Genomic DNA, 14,577 nt, shown 5'->3' with positions numbered 1-14,577 from the left:
GATACCAGTCTTTTTCCCAAATTCTAAATCTATATACCTCACTGTGTGGAAGTTATTGGCAAGGCCACTTGGTGCTGTGGCACTAAAGACTGTGACTGAGAACTGTATTTCATGTGGATCCGTCTGATATGGCGTAATGGCGATATGGCGTATGGTGTTATGGCTGACATCCATCTGGCAAATCAGATCGGTGCAGCCCTACAGGTAACTGCAATGCTTTTTGAAAAATAGGAAATTAACTGTCAAATTTACTGACCTAAAAGACAAGGCTGGCAACATTTAACAAAACATTGTGTATGCACTGGACAAGATGGCTGAAGCCACCATCATCATAACCCAATGGTGGAGACACACCAGGGTTCTTAAAACATCTTAAAAATGTCTTCCATGCAGTGATTTCTTGTAATTAAACAAAAGAAAACTGTTTGACAGTGTTTTGGCTTGGGGTTTAACTTAATGAGGATCCCGTTCAAATGGTGACACCTGGCGGACACTCTTTGTCATGATCAAAATGTGGATGAGTCATGATGAAAGCAAGGTCCAAACCCCCTAAAGAATTAAAGCTAGAAGTAATAATTGCTCTTTAAACCAGGAAATGTTGGGACCTCTAAAATGAAAACAGCCATCTACTTTCTTAAAAAAAAGGTGGCGTTTTATTTATTTTTTAACACAGTTATGACAGTGTTCACTCAGTTTTAGCTAATAAATCAAGCTAGAGTGGAAATGAATCTACTGTTATACTATGTTGGATGTGAGTAAATGACACATTTATATCATTTAACACAAAAACATGAAAAAACTGCAAAGCAGGTTTAATTCAACACAGGACGTCATAAAGGATGGACTGAAATTACTAAATAAAAAATAGAATACATTTTTCATAAATTAATCTCAATGTCATTATTTTTTCCTGGCGCTTTTAATGACATCTCATCATCACCAAGACAGCTGAGAAAACTGCATATGCTAAGTAAAGAAAGTAATTGACCTTGATTTAAGATTAATTTGTCAAATAATATGACTTTTTTATAACAGGAAACACTGATGAAAGGCAGTTAAACCCAGCCGTTCTTTAAAAACAAACCCAAATCCAGTTAGTAGAACAGTTTTTGCTGCAGTTGTCATGTGGCTCAGCGCGTTTGTATTACCAAACCTCTTCAGACCTCCAATGTGACAGTTCAGTCTTCCTCATTGGTGTAATCCATCTGTCATGGTGCGTGTTTTACTGAGTCTGAGCCCCCTGGTTCTTACTCTCCTGCCACGACTTCTTCCTCAGCTCCAGCTCAGCGTCGGTGAATGAAGCCGGACCCCAGTTAGTGATTCTCTGAGGTCCTTTAGGACCTAAAAGACCAGGTCAAAAGAGAAGTGAGGGAGGCATTTTTACAAGATGGACATACACTAAAATCACTCATGAAGCTTTCTGTTGGTATTTAATGTGTGCAATATTAAACTTTTCAGAATGCAGATACTGTTTTGGCTTCCTTTTTTGTATGAATCTGAATGTGAAACAATAACAATATAAATATAAAAAGAATAATGCTCTTAGGCTGGAAGTTACTCTATATGGTCAAAAAGACTGTTAACACAAAATTGAATGAACTCATTTTCTGAACACGTCTTAGCTTATTAAAATGGATTCTTGCAGCCAGTCATTCACATGAATAAGTGCCACATGCACATTTGAAGAGGTTAATTCTAATTGTTACTGATCTAATTGGCCCCATGTTTTCCTTTACATAAACAAAGACATTTCCAGCATAAATGAATGCGGAAAAAGGTAGAAAAAGTGAATGAAAAAAAGTGCATGAAAATGTATCATAATGCAAGTAATTTAGTGTTAATGCTCAATTTGCAACATCTTCTACAGTCTATGTCTTTAGGTTTCCAGGCCAGTCGTGATTAGATCCATTATTTGTGCCATGTCGCCAGGGCCTGGAAGCTGGCATCTGTTGGGCCACTAACGCACTTCTCTAACTTCTGTGCTACCAACCGAACCAAGATGCCCACCTATTTTTTCTACCAGCCCACCTTAATATAACAGACTAGAACCAGCCCTGGGCCCCAGAACATGAAAAGTATTTTGACAGTGGTGTCCACATACTTTTGGCCACATAGTGTATCTTGATGAAACTTTCAGTACAAAATGTGTTTTTGTGAATAACACCTGAATTGTGGAATACTCCAGTGTCAACATTTTGCTAAAACACATCAGGAAGCCCCATTTCCGTTAACATGCAGAGTTATTAAATGGCAGTCAAATACATCTGTGTTATATTCATTTATGAAAGAATCAATGTCCCTACCTGGCTGGATGAGACGCACCAGCCCCTCATGTTTGGCCACCTTGTCCTTCCAGGTCTTGGTCTTGTTAGCGGCTCGTTCAAGCTTCCTTGATACCTTCTGTAGATCCAGATAAAGAGGGAAGTAAGACATATAAGCATCAGATTACATAAACTATGAGTGGGTGTTAGCTGAGAGGAAGACTGGTGGATAAATGGGATGAAGGACATTTTGAGACAGTTGAAACAGTTCGACCAGCAGCAGGAGCAGCTGCTGATGTTGAGTCATGATTTGATGATTTAAACTATCGAGTACCCCAATATTTTTGGCACTGATGTGTTGGCAGCGCTGAGTATCAAAAACTGTCAAGTGTAAAAACTGGCCATTGAATGTCAGGTTAGAGTTGTTTACTTATTTTGTATCATCATCCCCATGCTTCCTGTCTCTATTTCTCCTGCCATGATGCTAATTAATCATGCTAATTAAAGCAAAATGCCAAGCAGATAATCTTGAAAAATAAAAGTGGTGATTTTAATCAAAAGTTTGACAATTTTGCTTTATTAAGTTTATTTAATTGAATAAGTTCCTGCTTGTGTTTGGAAACTTTATAACATTTAACAACATACCTTTTGGCTTCTTTTAGTTAAAAATAGATTCTATTTGTCTCTATTTCTTAAAAGTAAGTAATAAATAAATAAAAATTCTGCATTCTGGTATCATATGTTACTAATATTAAAAAGAAAATGTAAACAATACTCAACCCTAATACTGACCCTCTTACTCATCAATATGAACTGACTGTAGGTCAGTTGACACGACTTGTCGCTTTTTCTATTGATCCATATGCCGAACATTATTTATAAGAATCATGAACATAATTTGTAAGAATAATCAAACCAGAATCAACAAAATGCCACAAATGTGAAAGATAATAAAAACATGTTTGTGGGCAGAAAAGAGTAGTTTTATTACCAAGAACAGTGCCTTTTGCTTAATGGAAAAATAAAAATAAAAAACAATTTCTGGTGCCAAGGGACCATATTCACCGCAGATACAGTCTGGGTTTTTTAGATCAGCGTGAACCTGCACATGTGTGACCTCACCTCGTACTGCTCCAGTACTCCATGACGCTCCCTCTCCATCCTCTCCAGCTGCAGCATGGCTTCCTGCAAGGCTCTCTCCTTGGCCAGCTGCTCGACCACCAGCTCCTGCTTCTCGGCCTCAGTCTGAGTCAGCACCCTCTGCTGTTGCAGGTGGATCTGCTCCAGTTCTACTCTCTTTGCTGTCTCCTCTTTCAGCAACCTGTGATGGGAAAGATTTCCTAAAATCCTAATCTGAACAAAAGAAATGAAGAGCTGGACGTAACATTTGGGTAAGTGTGGAAAAATCCTTAACAGTTTGTCAACTGTTACATAACAAGCAAAGTACTGCAGATAACAATTAAATTCTGACAAATTCTGTCTGTAGTAAATCTGCCCTGCATGTCTTTTGACTATGGCGGGAATCCCACTCTTACAAAGGAAAAAATTGTATAAAAAATATGCCGAGGGATTCAGTGACTACTATTAATATGCCTACAGATGGATTAAACAGCTGTGGGACACCAATGTTAAACACTGGGCCATTGTGACACCCATGTTAAATATGTATATCAAGACATAACCATTTTTGAGGTTGTTTATTTTGTACTGTTGTTGAACGTCATTGTACTGTCTTGTTAGGATTCCCCAAATAAGTTTTACCCGCACGTGCGTGCGTGCGTGCGAGTGTGCGAGCGTGTGTGTGTGCGTGTGAGAGAGACCTGGCCTGCAGCTGGAGCACGGCCTCCTCATCCTGCTTGGCCTGCCTCTCGTCCTCTACTGCCTCCTCCAGCCTGTGGTACATATCCTCCAGCTCCCGGACGCGCTGCAGGTACTGCTCCAGTTCACTGGACTTCTGAGCCACCTGCTCCTCCATCTGCAGACGCACCTGAATGAGGCAACACACACACACACACACACACACACACCACACACAAACACATTCTTACAAACTAGGCTCTTAAAACCAATAACCAATAATCCACACCCAGACAGTCAATAAACTGTAAATCTTCACATTTGATGGTGTATTTTGTCATTTGCCGTCATAGCCTAATCTACATTTGCTTGTGTTGCTGCAAGGATGCAGTCTGATCTGATCAAACGATTTTAATTTGAACTTATCTTACAAAGGCATTTGTCAGTTTAGCCACTGACAACAATTAATAGCCTATTTCTGTGCATGTGACACTCGGACAAAAGATGACTCAACATCACGGGACATAACACTTTAACTGTTTTAGCTTTTGTTTCCTGGAAGGAGGAACCACAAATGGGTGACTAAAAATCAGGAAACAGAAAAGGGTGTTTTCACACCTCATTTGGTCCAGACTTTTCAGTTTGATCTGAACCACAATTACAGGTGCAAAACCTACCCCGGACCACAGTCTGGATCAAAAGACCAAATATTGGTCCGATAAAACGAGGTGGTCTTGGTCTGGGTCAAACTGAAACCATGTTCCAGTTCGTTTGTAGTGTGAAAGCATTTTTTGGAGGGTACGGACTTTCGGACCAAATACAAGAAGCTCTGGCAGGCCCTCCTGCCACAAGGAGGAATAGCTCGGTGCTTAGTGTGTAGGCTACATGAGAGAGTGAGTGAGGGTAAATGAGCAGACAGCTGTCGGCTACCAGAGCAGAAAATACATCATCGGTTTACTTCTAATAACAATAATAATCATAATAATGTATGCTTTATTAATCCCAATTTTACACTCTGTTGTTAAGACACAAATTACACACAGGCCTGAATTACACACACATGCTCAGTGCTCATACATGCTCTAAATGGAGAGATGTCAGAGTGGGGGGGGCTTCCCATGAAAAGGTGCCCTGAGCAGTTGGGGGTTCAGTGCCTTGCTCAAAGGCACCTTGGCAATGCCCAGGAGGTGAACTGGCACCTCTCCAGCCCCCAGTCCACCACCATACTTTGGCCTGTAAGGGGACTTGAACCAGCAACCCTCCGACTGAGCTACTGCCGTTTGTCTCTGAATAAATGCTCCGGAAAGAAAGTTCCTGTGTCTTGCTTCTTCTTCTTGCTTGCAGGAGGGGAGATCAGCAGTCAGTAGGCGTATAAAAAACCCTGACACAGAGAGAGGATACCAGAGGACGAGGTAGCCCGTCTACAAACCAATCAAAAAGAAGCATCTGGAGACGCAGCTCACGTATGTGAAGACGGCAGGATGTTGTTTTGTCACGTGTAGATTTTTATTGCGCTTGTATAACTGCAGTCTGAAACCAAAACTTACCAGAAAAATGTGTACAATGTAACAAAAACATGAACCATGGTCCAGACCTTGGTTTGGACTTTCATTTTGAAAACGGCACACTCATTAGTTTTCTCTCTGAACTTGACCACATGTCTCTATATATGCAGTGTCAACACTTGTCATCCCACAGGACAAACGAGCAGAGTTGCGGGAGGCACATTTTTTACCATTTTCTCTTTCTCCAGGTCCAGTCTGTAGCGATCCTGCAGGTCTGACTGAGTCTGCTTCCTCCTGTGCTCCTCTACCGCTGCTTTAGCCGCGGCCTCTTCCATTTTCTGTGAAGCACAAAAGAGGAAAAAGCTGTTACTTCTCGGCTTTACTGTGGAGGTTGGTTAAAGAGGATCTGTGGTTCAGTGTACATTTCTAGGTTAACAATAACTTAGCTGAACTTTTCATTTGCCTTGCAGTCTTTTATATAACATTTTACTTGGTAATGCCAAAGTTCACATATTCAAAAATGTAATGTGACTTTTCACATAACCAGTAACTGGGTTTTTAAAAACAAAGGAGTGTTTGACATTTGAAAAAAAAAAAAAAAAACACATCTGGCAGGGTAAAAAGAGAAGTGAGATGCTATCAATAACCTGCTGGAGCTCTGAAACAAATAACTTCATACGCCTGGGTCTTCACTAGATGCAGGTGTCCCTGTCTCATACATAGCCTACTATCGTTTGCATACCAGGTTTTGCTTCCTTTTTCACTGTGAATATCCTGCAGAATCATGTGTGTGTTGTTGTTTCCTATCAATTGGTATTTTAAAACCAGAATATGTGAAAATAAAAGGGAATTGGACAAAAAACTAAGATTTAGAACATCTCAGATTTTTACATCTCCTTAAATCCAGATCCAAGATGTATTATGTGGACTAACCTACTGTACCTACAATAAAGCCTGTTTCACTCATATTTATTTTGTTTAATTATTTTTAGCATGAACAACCTCTAGGAGTATTTTTGAAGCATTAGCTTGTTGTGTTGTTAGATTGCACTCTTAAATATTTACGAGATATACCTGAACTGGTTTTTGATTGGCCCAAAAGGGAGCACTATATCCCTTTGTGGTCAAAAACGTTTCCTCTGTGATTGTTTTTAATAAATAAAAAATAACAGAAACATCTCTTGGACATAAAGAGGAAGAGCTTCTAGAGATGAGATTGTTTAATACTACCTTAATACTGTATTCCAAATTTTCATGGTTTGTTTTTACACTTTCAATCAAAGGGTGTTGTGTACATTCCTTCTGTAACATACTGGATTCTGCATACCCCCCATGTTGGACTGACAGGCTTCTAGTGACATCACACAGACACAAGGTTTCATCCAGAGCCTGCAGCGAATGCTTAAAAGAAATCTTGTAAGCCATTTCCTGTGACTGCACAAGCATTGTAGCCTACATTGCTTAAATATATAGTGTGCGATAACCCCCTTTACAATACCGGATTTGATTGTAATTGTTTTTCTGCTTAATTTTCAGTTGAATACAAGAAGGTAGGGACAAGAGATAAGTAGCAAACTTGTATCTGTGTATGTTTGAGACACAAGTGTTCACCGGGGCCCACATGACCTGACAAAGAGCAGAAAGGCTCCTGTGTATAAAGTCTAAGTCCGTTTTTAAGTTTGAAGAGTTGAGCATTGGCCCAGTAGCTACCTTCCTCATACCCTCCAGCTGTCTCTGTTTGTTCTCATTGGCCGCCTGGAGGTGCTTCATCCTCTCTGCCAGATCGTCTTCATCCACCTGCTGCCTCTGCCGGAGCTCCCGGCGCCTCAACCGCGCCTCGCGGTGAGGAGACGGCAGCCCCAACCTCAGGAGCTGGATGCATGTCTGAACAGCTGCCACGACACAGAGTGAGAGGGGAATCACTGATTGGTTGGGTTATTTACACAACAATCCGACTGTAGATACACTGTTGAGTCAGTGTCTATGACATTCCAAAATTGAGCTGAAAAAGATAAAAATATTAAAGCTGTGATGAGAACGAGACTCTTTATGATGAGGCGGTTACAGAGCAGTGGAATACCTTGAAGCCATTCCTGTTTCTTCTTTTTATCTGATGCGCTGATCTCAAAGCTTTTATCAATGCACTTGATGATAAAAAGGTTTTTTTTCCCTTCTTTATCTGGCAGAGACTGCAGGAGAGAATATCAAGGCACGTCAGTCACAGCATACAACATTTACAAAACCATGTGGGTTTATTAAACTACAACCGCTCTTAGACAATGCTAATTCTATTTTAGAACTAAAACAAATCCTTTAGTAAATGTCAGTTTTAATTTCACTTCAAATGAATTACTTAAAACAGCTTAACACCATTACATAATATATTTTGTATTAGAAATACATTACAATGCACCTCCACACAGCAGGTTCGGTCCAAAATAATGTCTCCTTTCTTCTCCACAAGGTCCTCACAGACGTAGTATGACAGTGAAGTGGGTCGAAGGACAAACCAGCGATCGGTCCAGTTCTTTCTTTTGTGGCCCTTTTTCATCATGTATCCCTTTGAAACAAAGTGTGGACGTAAACAAAGACACTTAAGTTGCCAAATTAATAGTTTAGTTAAAGGTAATACGATTTACTCAATGTAATAACGTAAAAATGTATGCTACTTTTTTGTGATTAATAATTGTATTCCTTTTCTTTTTACACAACATACAATACATACAATTCACAGAATTAACGACCCCCAACTCTCTCTCCCTCTCACACACACACACACACACACACACACACACACACACACACACACACACACACACACACACACTCACTCACTCACACACTCACTCTGCTTAGGAACGACCCATCTTCTAGGACAAATGATCTTGAGCTGAATTGGACATGGGTCCATGCAATCTGACATTAGTTATCCTGCATCCAATTCCATAATTCCTAGACCTTATCACAGGACCACAGGACAGGAATTAATTGTCCGTCCTCTGTCTTACATTTCCAACAATTTGGTGTCTTCCAAACCTAGTCTAAACAATCTGGAGGGTGTCCAATAGAAGCGATGCATAATCTTGAACTGAATGCACCCTCATATTGCGCAACATAGTTTTAATATTCTTACAGATTCTGTCCACTCCTGGACTAGGCTCTGCCCCCCTGGTTCTGGGAAACACAGAATAATACCCAGAAGCCTCATGATCTTTTCCATATCTTACTTAGATAGTTAACAATGCAATTGTTTGATTAAAGTGTGGGGAACCTGTGTACACAGGACGTATGAGATTAATTCTGTCTAACCTGCTTGAGCACATCCAGTATGAGTTCCTGGAAGACCTCCGTGATGCCCATGGAGAGGGTCTGGCAGTTCATCCCCTTGCTGAAGTAACCCATCCCCACCAGTTCAATCAGTTCCCAGGCACTCAGGCAATTCTTCTTTTTGTTCAGCTGCAGCTTGTAATCTGCAAATTTCTCCTCATTCCATCCACTCCCCATGGCCTCCATCAATTTACGCAGGAAGTACTCAATCTAAGGAGATGGTCAGAGAAAAAAGGCATTAAGTGGAGGCGATTGTCAAAAAATGGCCTTCCTCTCTGCTCAATTGTTTACTTACAGGTATAGACTCCACAGAAAACAACAGTAAGGATCTTCCTCACCTCTTCAGTAATGATGATGAGTGGGTATTTGTCTTCTGACAGAAAGTTGAAAATGCACCAGACTTTGAAAGCCTCCTGATCCGAGATGAGTAGATGTTTAGTGCAGATATTTTTCTTGTAACAAAGTGTCCAGCACATCTTGTTGAACTCCAGTACATCAAATTCCTCTTGTACCTGGTAATAAAAAGGCACTATTAAGTCAAAGTCAAACTGGTTAGCACCAGTGAAGGCAGAGTGTTTACAAATGCTAAGCAGGAGACTGGTGTTTGTTTCCTTTCAAAACCTCCAGTCAGCAGGATGTGAGGTACAAACCTGATGTATTTAAATACCTCATTTTTATTCAAGTCAGAGCCTACAGGAGAAAGGCAAGAAAACAACTTGCAAGCACAAAGAGTGAAACTTAAGAAGTTTACTAGCTGACATGAGACTTCAACAGATATGTTTGCAGTGTTTTACACTGTGTTTGCTAAGCAACAGGGCAAACAATCTATCAGAGACAATATATGAGCATGAAGTCCAATTTACCTTAATGTTTATTATACTACCAACTAATAAATAATAGACAAAACCTGTTCCTGTGGGTACAACAGAGAAGTGGTTGTAACCATTTCCTCTCCTACAGAGCAAAACAGATCATGATGAGTCTTCCTTACCTGTGTCATACACTCTTATTAGTTTTTTTTTTTTTAACTCAATGCGTGTGCAGCACCATACGTAGAAAGCTGTCAGGTTTCGAAAGCTTGCATTGAATCTCTGGTAAGGTTGGTAATCTTACTGAACTATTCTTTGATCAGATAGTTCCAAATTTCAAGTTATTTATGCTCAGTTCTTGTATGACTTCTTGTGTTTAGACAATATTTCTTTCTACAGTCTACTCCCCTAAATGTCCTTGTTGGAGATCTGTAGTACTGTATCTGTAGTATCTGTAGTACTTTCTTGTATTACCCTTGCCCTAACTGTTGATTTGTTTGTTTCCTGCAGCCAATTTCCTGCTAAGCAAGCTACCCATAATGACTTAGGCTAATGTGTTGCTACGTGCTGAAATACAACATTCTAAGCAACTGAATTGTTGGGTTAACATGTATTTTCCTCTTCTTACATTTTACTCTTGTTGACAGTACATCTGACAATTACTGAACTATCAGCTACTCCTTAATCATGTTTCCTTGTTACAATACTAATCAGTTTTTACAATATCTTTGGTATGACACTATACTATAATCTCTATAATTTCATTTGTTGCCAAAACTTTTTTCACAGTTCCACAAAAGTCAAAGGCAAAGTCAAAGGTCTTCAGTCTTTATTAGAAGTGTGTTTAGATGGCTGCATAGCTGTGCACCTTCACACACACATATACTGAGGGCAGACGAATGTAAACCTCTTCGCAGCCCTTGCTACCGTTTTTGTTGATTAAATGAAAAGTGTGTTGACTTGATTGAAAACATAAGACTGCCATTCTCCTACAACTTTTTCCGCATGTTTGACCCCACCTTGTCAAGAATAAACCTGTTGAGGTAAGGCATGTAGCCCTGGTTGGACAGAGGCCCTTTATTATCATCTTTGAAATGCTCTTCAAGGGCCGCAGGGTCATGAGGGATCTTCATTACTGTGCACAGGCTGTGGGACAGCACCTAAAAAAAACACAATTGGAACGAGAATTAGATAATACCATAAGGCATGCAGGTAAGGGGATATACAGTACATTAAGTCAAGACACATTAATGCAGTTATACATTCTTGCGAAATTTATTTAAATTAAAGATGAAGTAAAAGAAAAAGACTTTAGATAAAGACTTTAGAGCCACACTTGCAAAAACCTGTCGCTGAAATTTACATGTTTCACTAGCCAAGTGTTACTTATGTTGTCGAGGGGGACTTTTCCCTCCTGAGACTAAAAGTTGTTTCTACTTGTTAGTTCAGCTCCACAAATGGAGGTCGACACCCATAAGGGTTTAATTGTAACTGTACAGCACTGTAGCTTCAAATCAACAAAGGCCAGATTATATTCTGCCCTTGTTAACAGTCTCATCTGTTCTCTGTGGTGGTAGATAGATGTTGGATAATTAACTTTAAACTGTGATTTCAGGTCCATGAATAAATCTCCAGATAAAGGGACTTTTAGAGTTTTCCTGGTCACCCTTTTGTGTTGAGAAAGTATGGGTGAGAGAAAACCCCTGACGGACCCTTAAAGTCAGACTGTGTCTTTGTCAGGCAGGGCACATCGACATCAGACCCAGCAGGCGAACAAAATCTGGCTGCCATACACCAACTCTCTCTGGCCTTTGCATCAGGAAAACAGCCTGAAACACGTTTTTCAATTTTGCAGACAACAGCAGTGGATTAAAAATGCTCACATTCTACCTTTTTTAAACTCCCTGAGATAAGTAATCATACAAAGGAAACACAAATAGAGCAGCAACACAAATGAATGAATGTTGAATCAATTAGAGGACCTGACGAGGCCGATACAACATTTTGTCATGTCAGCAGTAAAATAAACGTTATGATGGCATAAATCCTTTGTGTACTGTAGCTTAGTTAAAAGTACCATTACCAATATAACAATATAACGTTACTTTACAAGCGAAACAGTCATGCGCTCAAAATTTACTTCTTCAATTTACTTCAGGAACAAGCAGTTTTGATTTTTTTATTATTATGTACTTTTTATTACTGTATTATGCTGGCAGATTAATGTTGAAATGCGAAATGCTAAATGAATCCAATGATTAAAAGACCAATATTTCATCATTTAATTAACGTAACAAATGTTGATGAATTACACGTTGACCGTTACATCAACAACTAGTAATGGGGAATAAAATGTGAGTCGAGAACAGATGTGAGTTGCGCACCGGGGTACCGTATAGGGGGGGGGGGGGACAGTTAGGACAATTCACAGGGCCCATGACTGACTACAAAAAACAGGTAAAAACTATTATAACATTATTAAGACATCATCATTCAGTACATGCTGTATATTGTAACCACCCTAAAGGGGGCAATTAAGGGCCGGGGCCTGTCAAAAACAAGGCTATGAAGTGCATGTCAAAGGAATGGAATTCCAGGCCGGGGACCTTGCCTGTGTGTATGGACCCAAGAGAGTTAAAGGTTATTGCCCTAAGTTGGATAGCACTGATGCGCCAGAACTACAGTGACTGCAATGTCGCCAAGTAACGTTTAATCAAAATCTGATTTTCAAAAAAGCAAACAGAGAAAAGAGAGAGAGGAAAGAGAAAGGAAAGGGTGTCAAACTGTAACCCAGTTTTTTAGGTGGGTAGACTATAGTCTGTGAGTGGTATTAACCTGTTAGCTTGATAAAATTAATTTAAGCAATTAAATTCAATTTTATTTAAATAGCGCCAAATTACAACAACAGTTATCTCATCGTGCTTTTCATAAAAGAGCAGGTCTAGACCGTACTCTGTGTTGTCATTTACAGAAACTCAACAATTCCCACCATGAACAAGCACTAGATGACAGAGGCAAGGAAAACTTCCTTTTGCGAGGCAGAAACCTTGAGCAGAACCATGGCTCAGGGTGGGCAGTCATCTGCCTCGACCGGATGGGGATGAGAGAAAGAGACAGACAGAGAGAGAGACAGAGAAAGAGAGAGAGAGAGGCAGAGAGAGAGAAAGAGACAGACAGAGACAGAGTAGAGACAGACCAAGAGAGAGAGAGACAGAGAGAGAGAAAGAGACAGACAGAGACAGAGTAGAGACAGACAGAGAGAGAGAAAGAGACAGACCGAGACAAAGAGAGAGAGAGAGACAGGGAGAATTGTAGCAGAGGGTGTCGAGCAGGAACATGGAGGCAGCAGGTGACTCCAACCACAGCTCCAGAGCCAGAAACACCTGCAGGAAGCGATAGGAGGAGAGAGGAGAGGGGCAAGAGAGCACAAGACTACGGGGGAGAGAGAGCACAAGACTACAGGCTCAATGTCCATAGTGAAATTAGCTAGCTAGCTAGCTAGCTAGACTATTGTTAGCCCACATGTAATCACCCTTTAATCAGTGCAGGAAATGTTTAGCAAGATATTCATATTAAATCATTTTTCCTGCCCCTTTGGGCAGACTTAACAGATGAGTCAGCAGCACCCTAGTGTCCCCCTGACTGTCCCCTTCCCTGTCCCAGTAAAGCAACATTGTGTTCAATGACATGCCAGTTAGCATCATTGCAGGGAGTCTGTGGGGATTTCTCTGTGTCTTTTTTGCCATTACAACAAACACAATTAAATATGTATTAATGACAGAAAAACTCGATCTGTTTTATAGCTAAGTTAAAGTAAAAACGTTTTCATTGTTGAGACAATGAAGTTAGTTTACTTTGATTAAAAAGTTTTTGTAGATTTAAATTGGTTTGTTTTTCTTCTCTTTAAAAAAAATAAATCTTTCATTAATAATTATAAAAACATTATTTTGAGATTTTCCCCTTTGTCAAATTTTACAATAACAATACACTGAGACTGTAAAAGATGACCTTAAGCACATTTTTATGGTTGCTTTTAAATAAACTGTAAACTGCATACTAGACTTGCATGCATGTACAAATCCCCGGCAGTAAATATTGTGCTAGTACTAGTACTGAACTATAAGAAGCAAGACAGCTGCAAGCCTTTAATTAGAGTTATGTAAAGCTTTGGATGGGACAGTTAGGTCCTAGAGGTGACAATAGCTGCACAGAAGGGGCCCATTTAGATTTGTTTTTGTCATGGGGCCCAAAATTCAAGGCAGCGCCCCTGGTTGGGCGTGCGTCACTTTGCGACAAGTGCAAGCCGTCTCAACTTCGAATAAATACAACCGATAATCGAAAACTGAAACGTACCTTTAACTGAGATTTGGAAACTTTTCCACGTTGATCCACGTCCAGGGCTGTGAACGCGTGCCATATGGATTTCAAAAGCTCGTCTCGAAGCCACATTTTTTCCCTCAGCAGCACCAGAGGTCTGTCTCAGTCAGTAATCTGTTCATGTGAGTGATGTCTGTAGTTTCACGGTCTGCCTCTTAAACACAAGCGGGATGATGGTGGCGCAGCACGGAAAAGTGGGATGACAGCGCCACATACGGTTTATTTATTTTCATCATTTCAAATCGCTTAAAACCAAAAACCGTTTAGGCTGTTTTTCCGTCCTAAACTTAAATCTCCAAGTACCACAAACACAGAACACTATAGTGAACTGCAAGTAGGGTACTAATAACTACTTCTATTTGGCTGAACTGGAGCCCCTTTAAACTACCATTCAATAAGGTAAAACGAACAAGTCATTTTGAGAGACAGGGAATTGAATTTGACCCTTAATTGGCCAAATTCAAGTATTTTGGACAGATTAAGTTGGCCCAAAAATGAGCT

General features: G+C 40.1%; 1 protein-coding gene across 1 annotated transcript; it reads right to left on the bottom strand.

Moving 5' to 3' along the window:
• Positions 1 to 993: 993 nt before the first annotated feature.
• Positions 994 to 14,245, bottom strand: swap70a (switching B cell complex subunit SWAP70a). Its single transcript, XM_034882579.1, has 12 exons — positions 14,053 to 14,245; positions 10,719 to 10,859; positions 9,229 to 9,402; positions 8,873 to 9,100; positions 7,977 to 8,123; positions 7,644 to 7,752; positions 7,274 to 7,455; positions 5,794 to 5,901; positions 4,082 to 4,248; positions 3,384 to 3,582; positions 2,304 to 2,400; positions 994 to 1,341 (listed from the first exon to the last, which is right to left on the bottom strand). The coding sequence occupies exons 1-12, from the start codon at positions 14,146 to 14,148 to the stop codon at positions 1,223 to 1,225; spliced, it is 1,767 nt and encodes a 588-aa protein (XP_034738470.1). The 5' UTR covers positions 14,149 to 14,245; the 3' UTR covers positions 994 to 1,222.
• Between the last annotated feature and the right edge of the window lie 332 nt (positions 14,246 to 14,577).

The sequence above is a fragment of the Etheostoma cragini genome, chromosome 1 (genome assembly GCF_013103735.1).
Source record: "Etheostoma cragini isolate CJK2018 chromosome 1, CSU_Ecrag_1.0, whole genome shotgun sequence".
In the NCBI taxonomy this organism is placed as follows: Eukaryota; Metazoa; Chordata; class Actinopteri; order Perciformes; family Percidae; genus Etheostoma; species Etheostoma cragini.
This window is presented reverse-complemented; position numbering and strand designations above follow the sequence as displayed.

Excerpts from the sequence above, each read along its gene's own strand:
- swap70a (XM_034882579.1), bottom strand. The coding sequence starts at position 14,148 with ATGTGGCTTCGAGACGAGCTTTTGAAATCCATATGGCACGCGTTCACA. Across the intron at positions 7,753-7,976 it reads ACCGAACCTGCTGTGTGGAG|TCTCTGCCAGATAAAGAAGG; the intron begins GTGCATTGTAAT and ends TCTCTCCTGCAG. Across the intron at positions 2,401-3,383 it reads GAGTACTGGAGCAGTACGAG|AAGGTATCAAGGAAGCTTGA; the intron begins GTGAGGTCACAC and ends CTGGATCTACAG.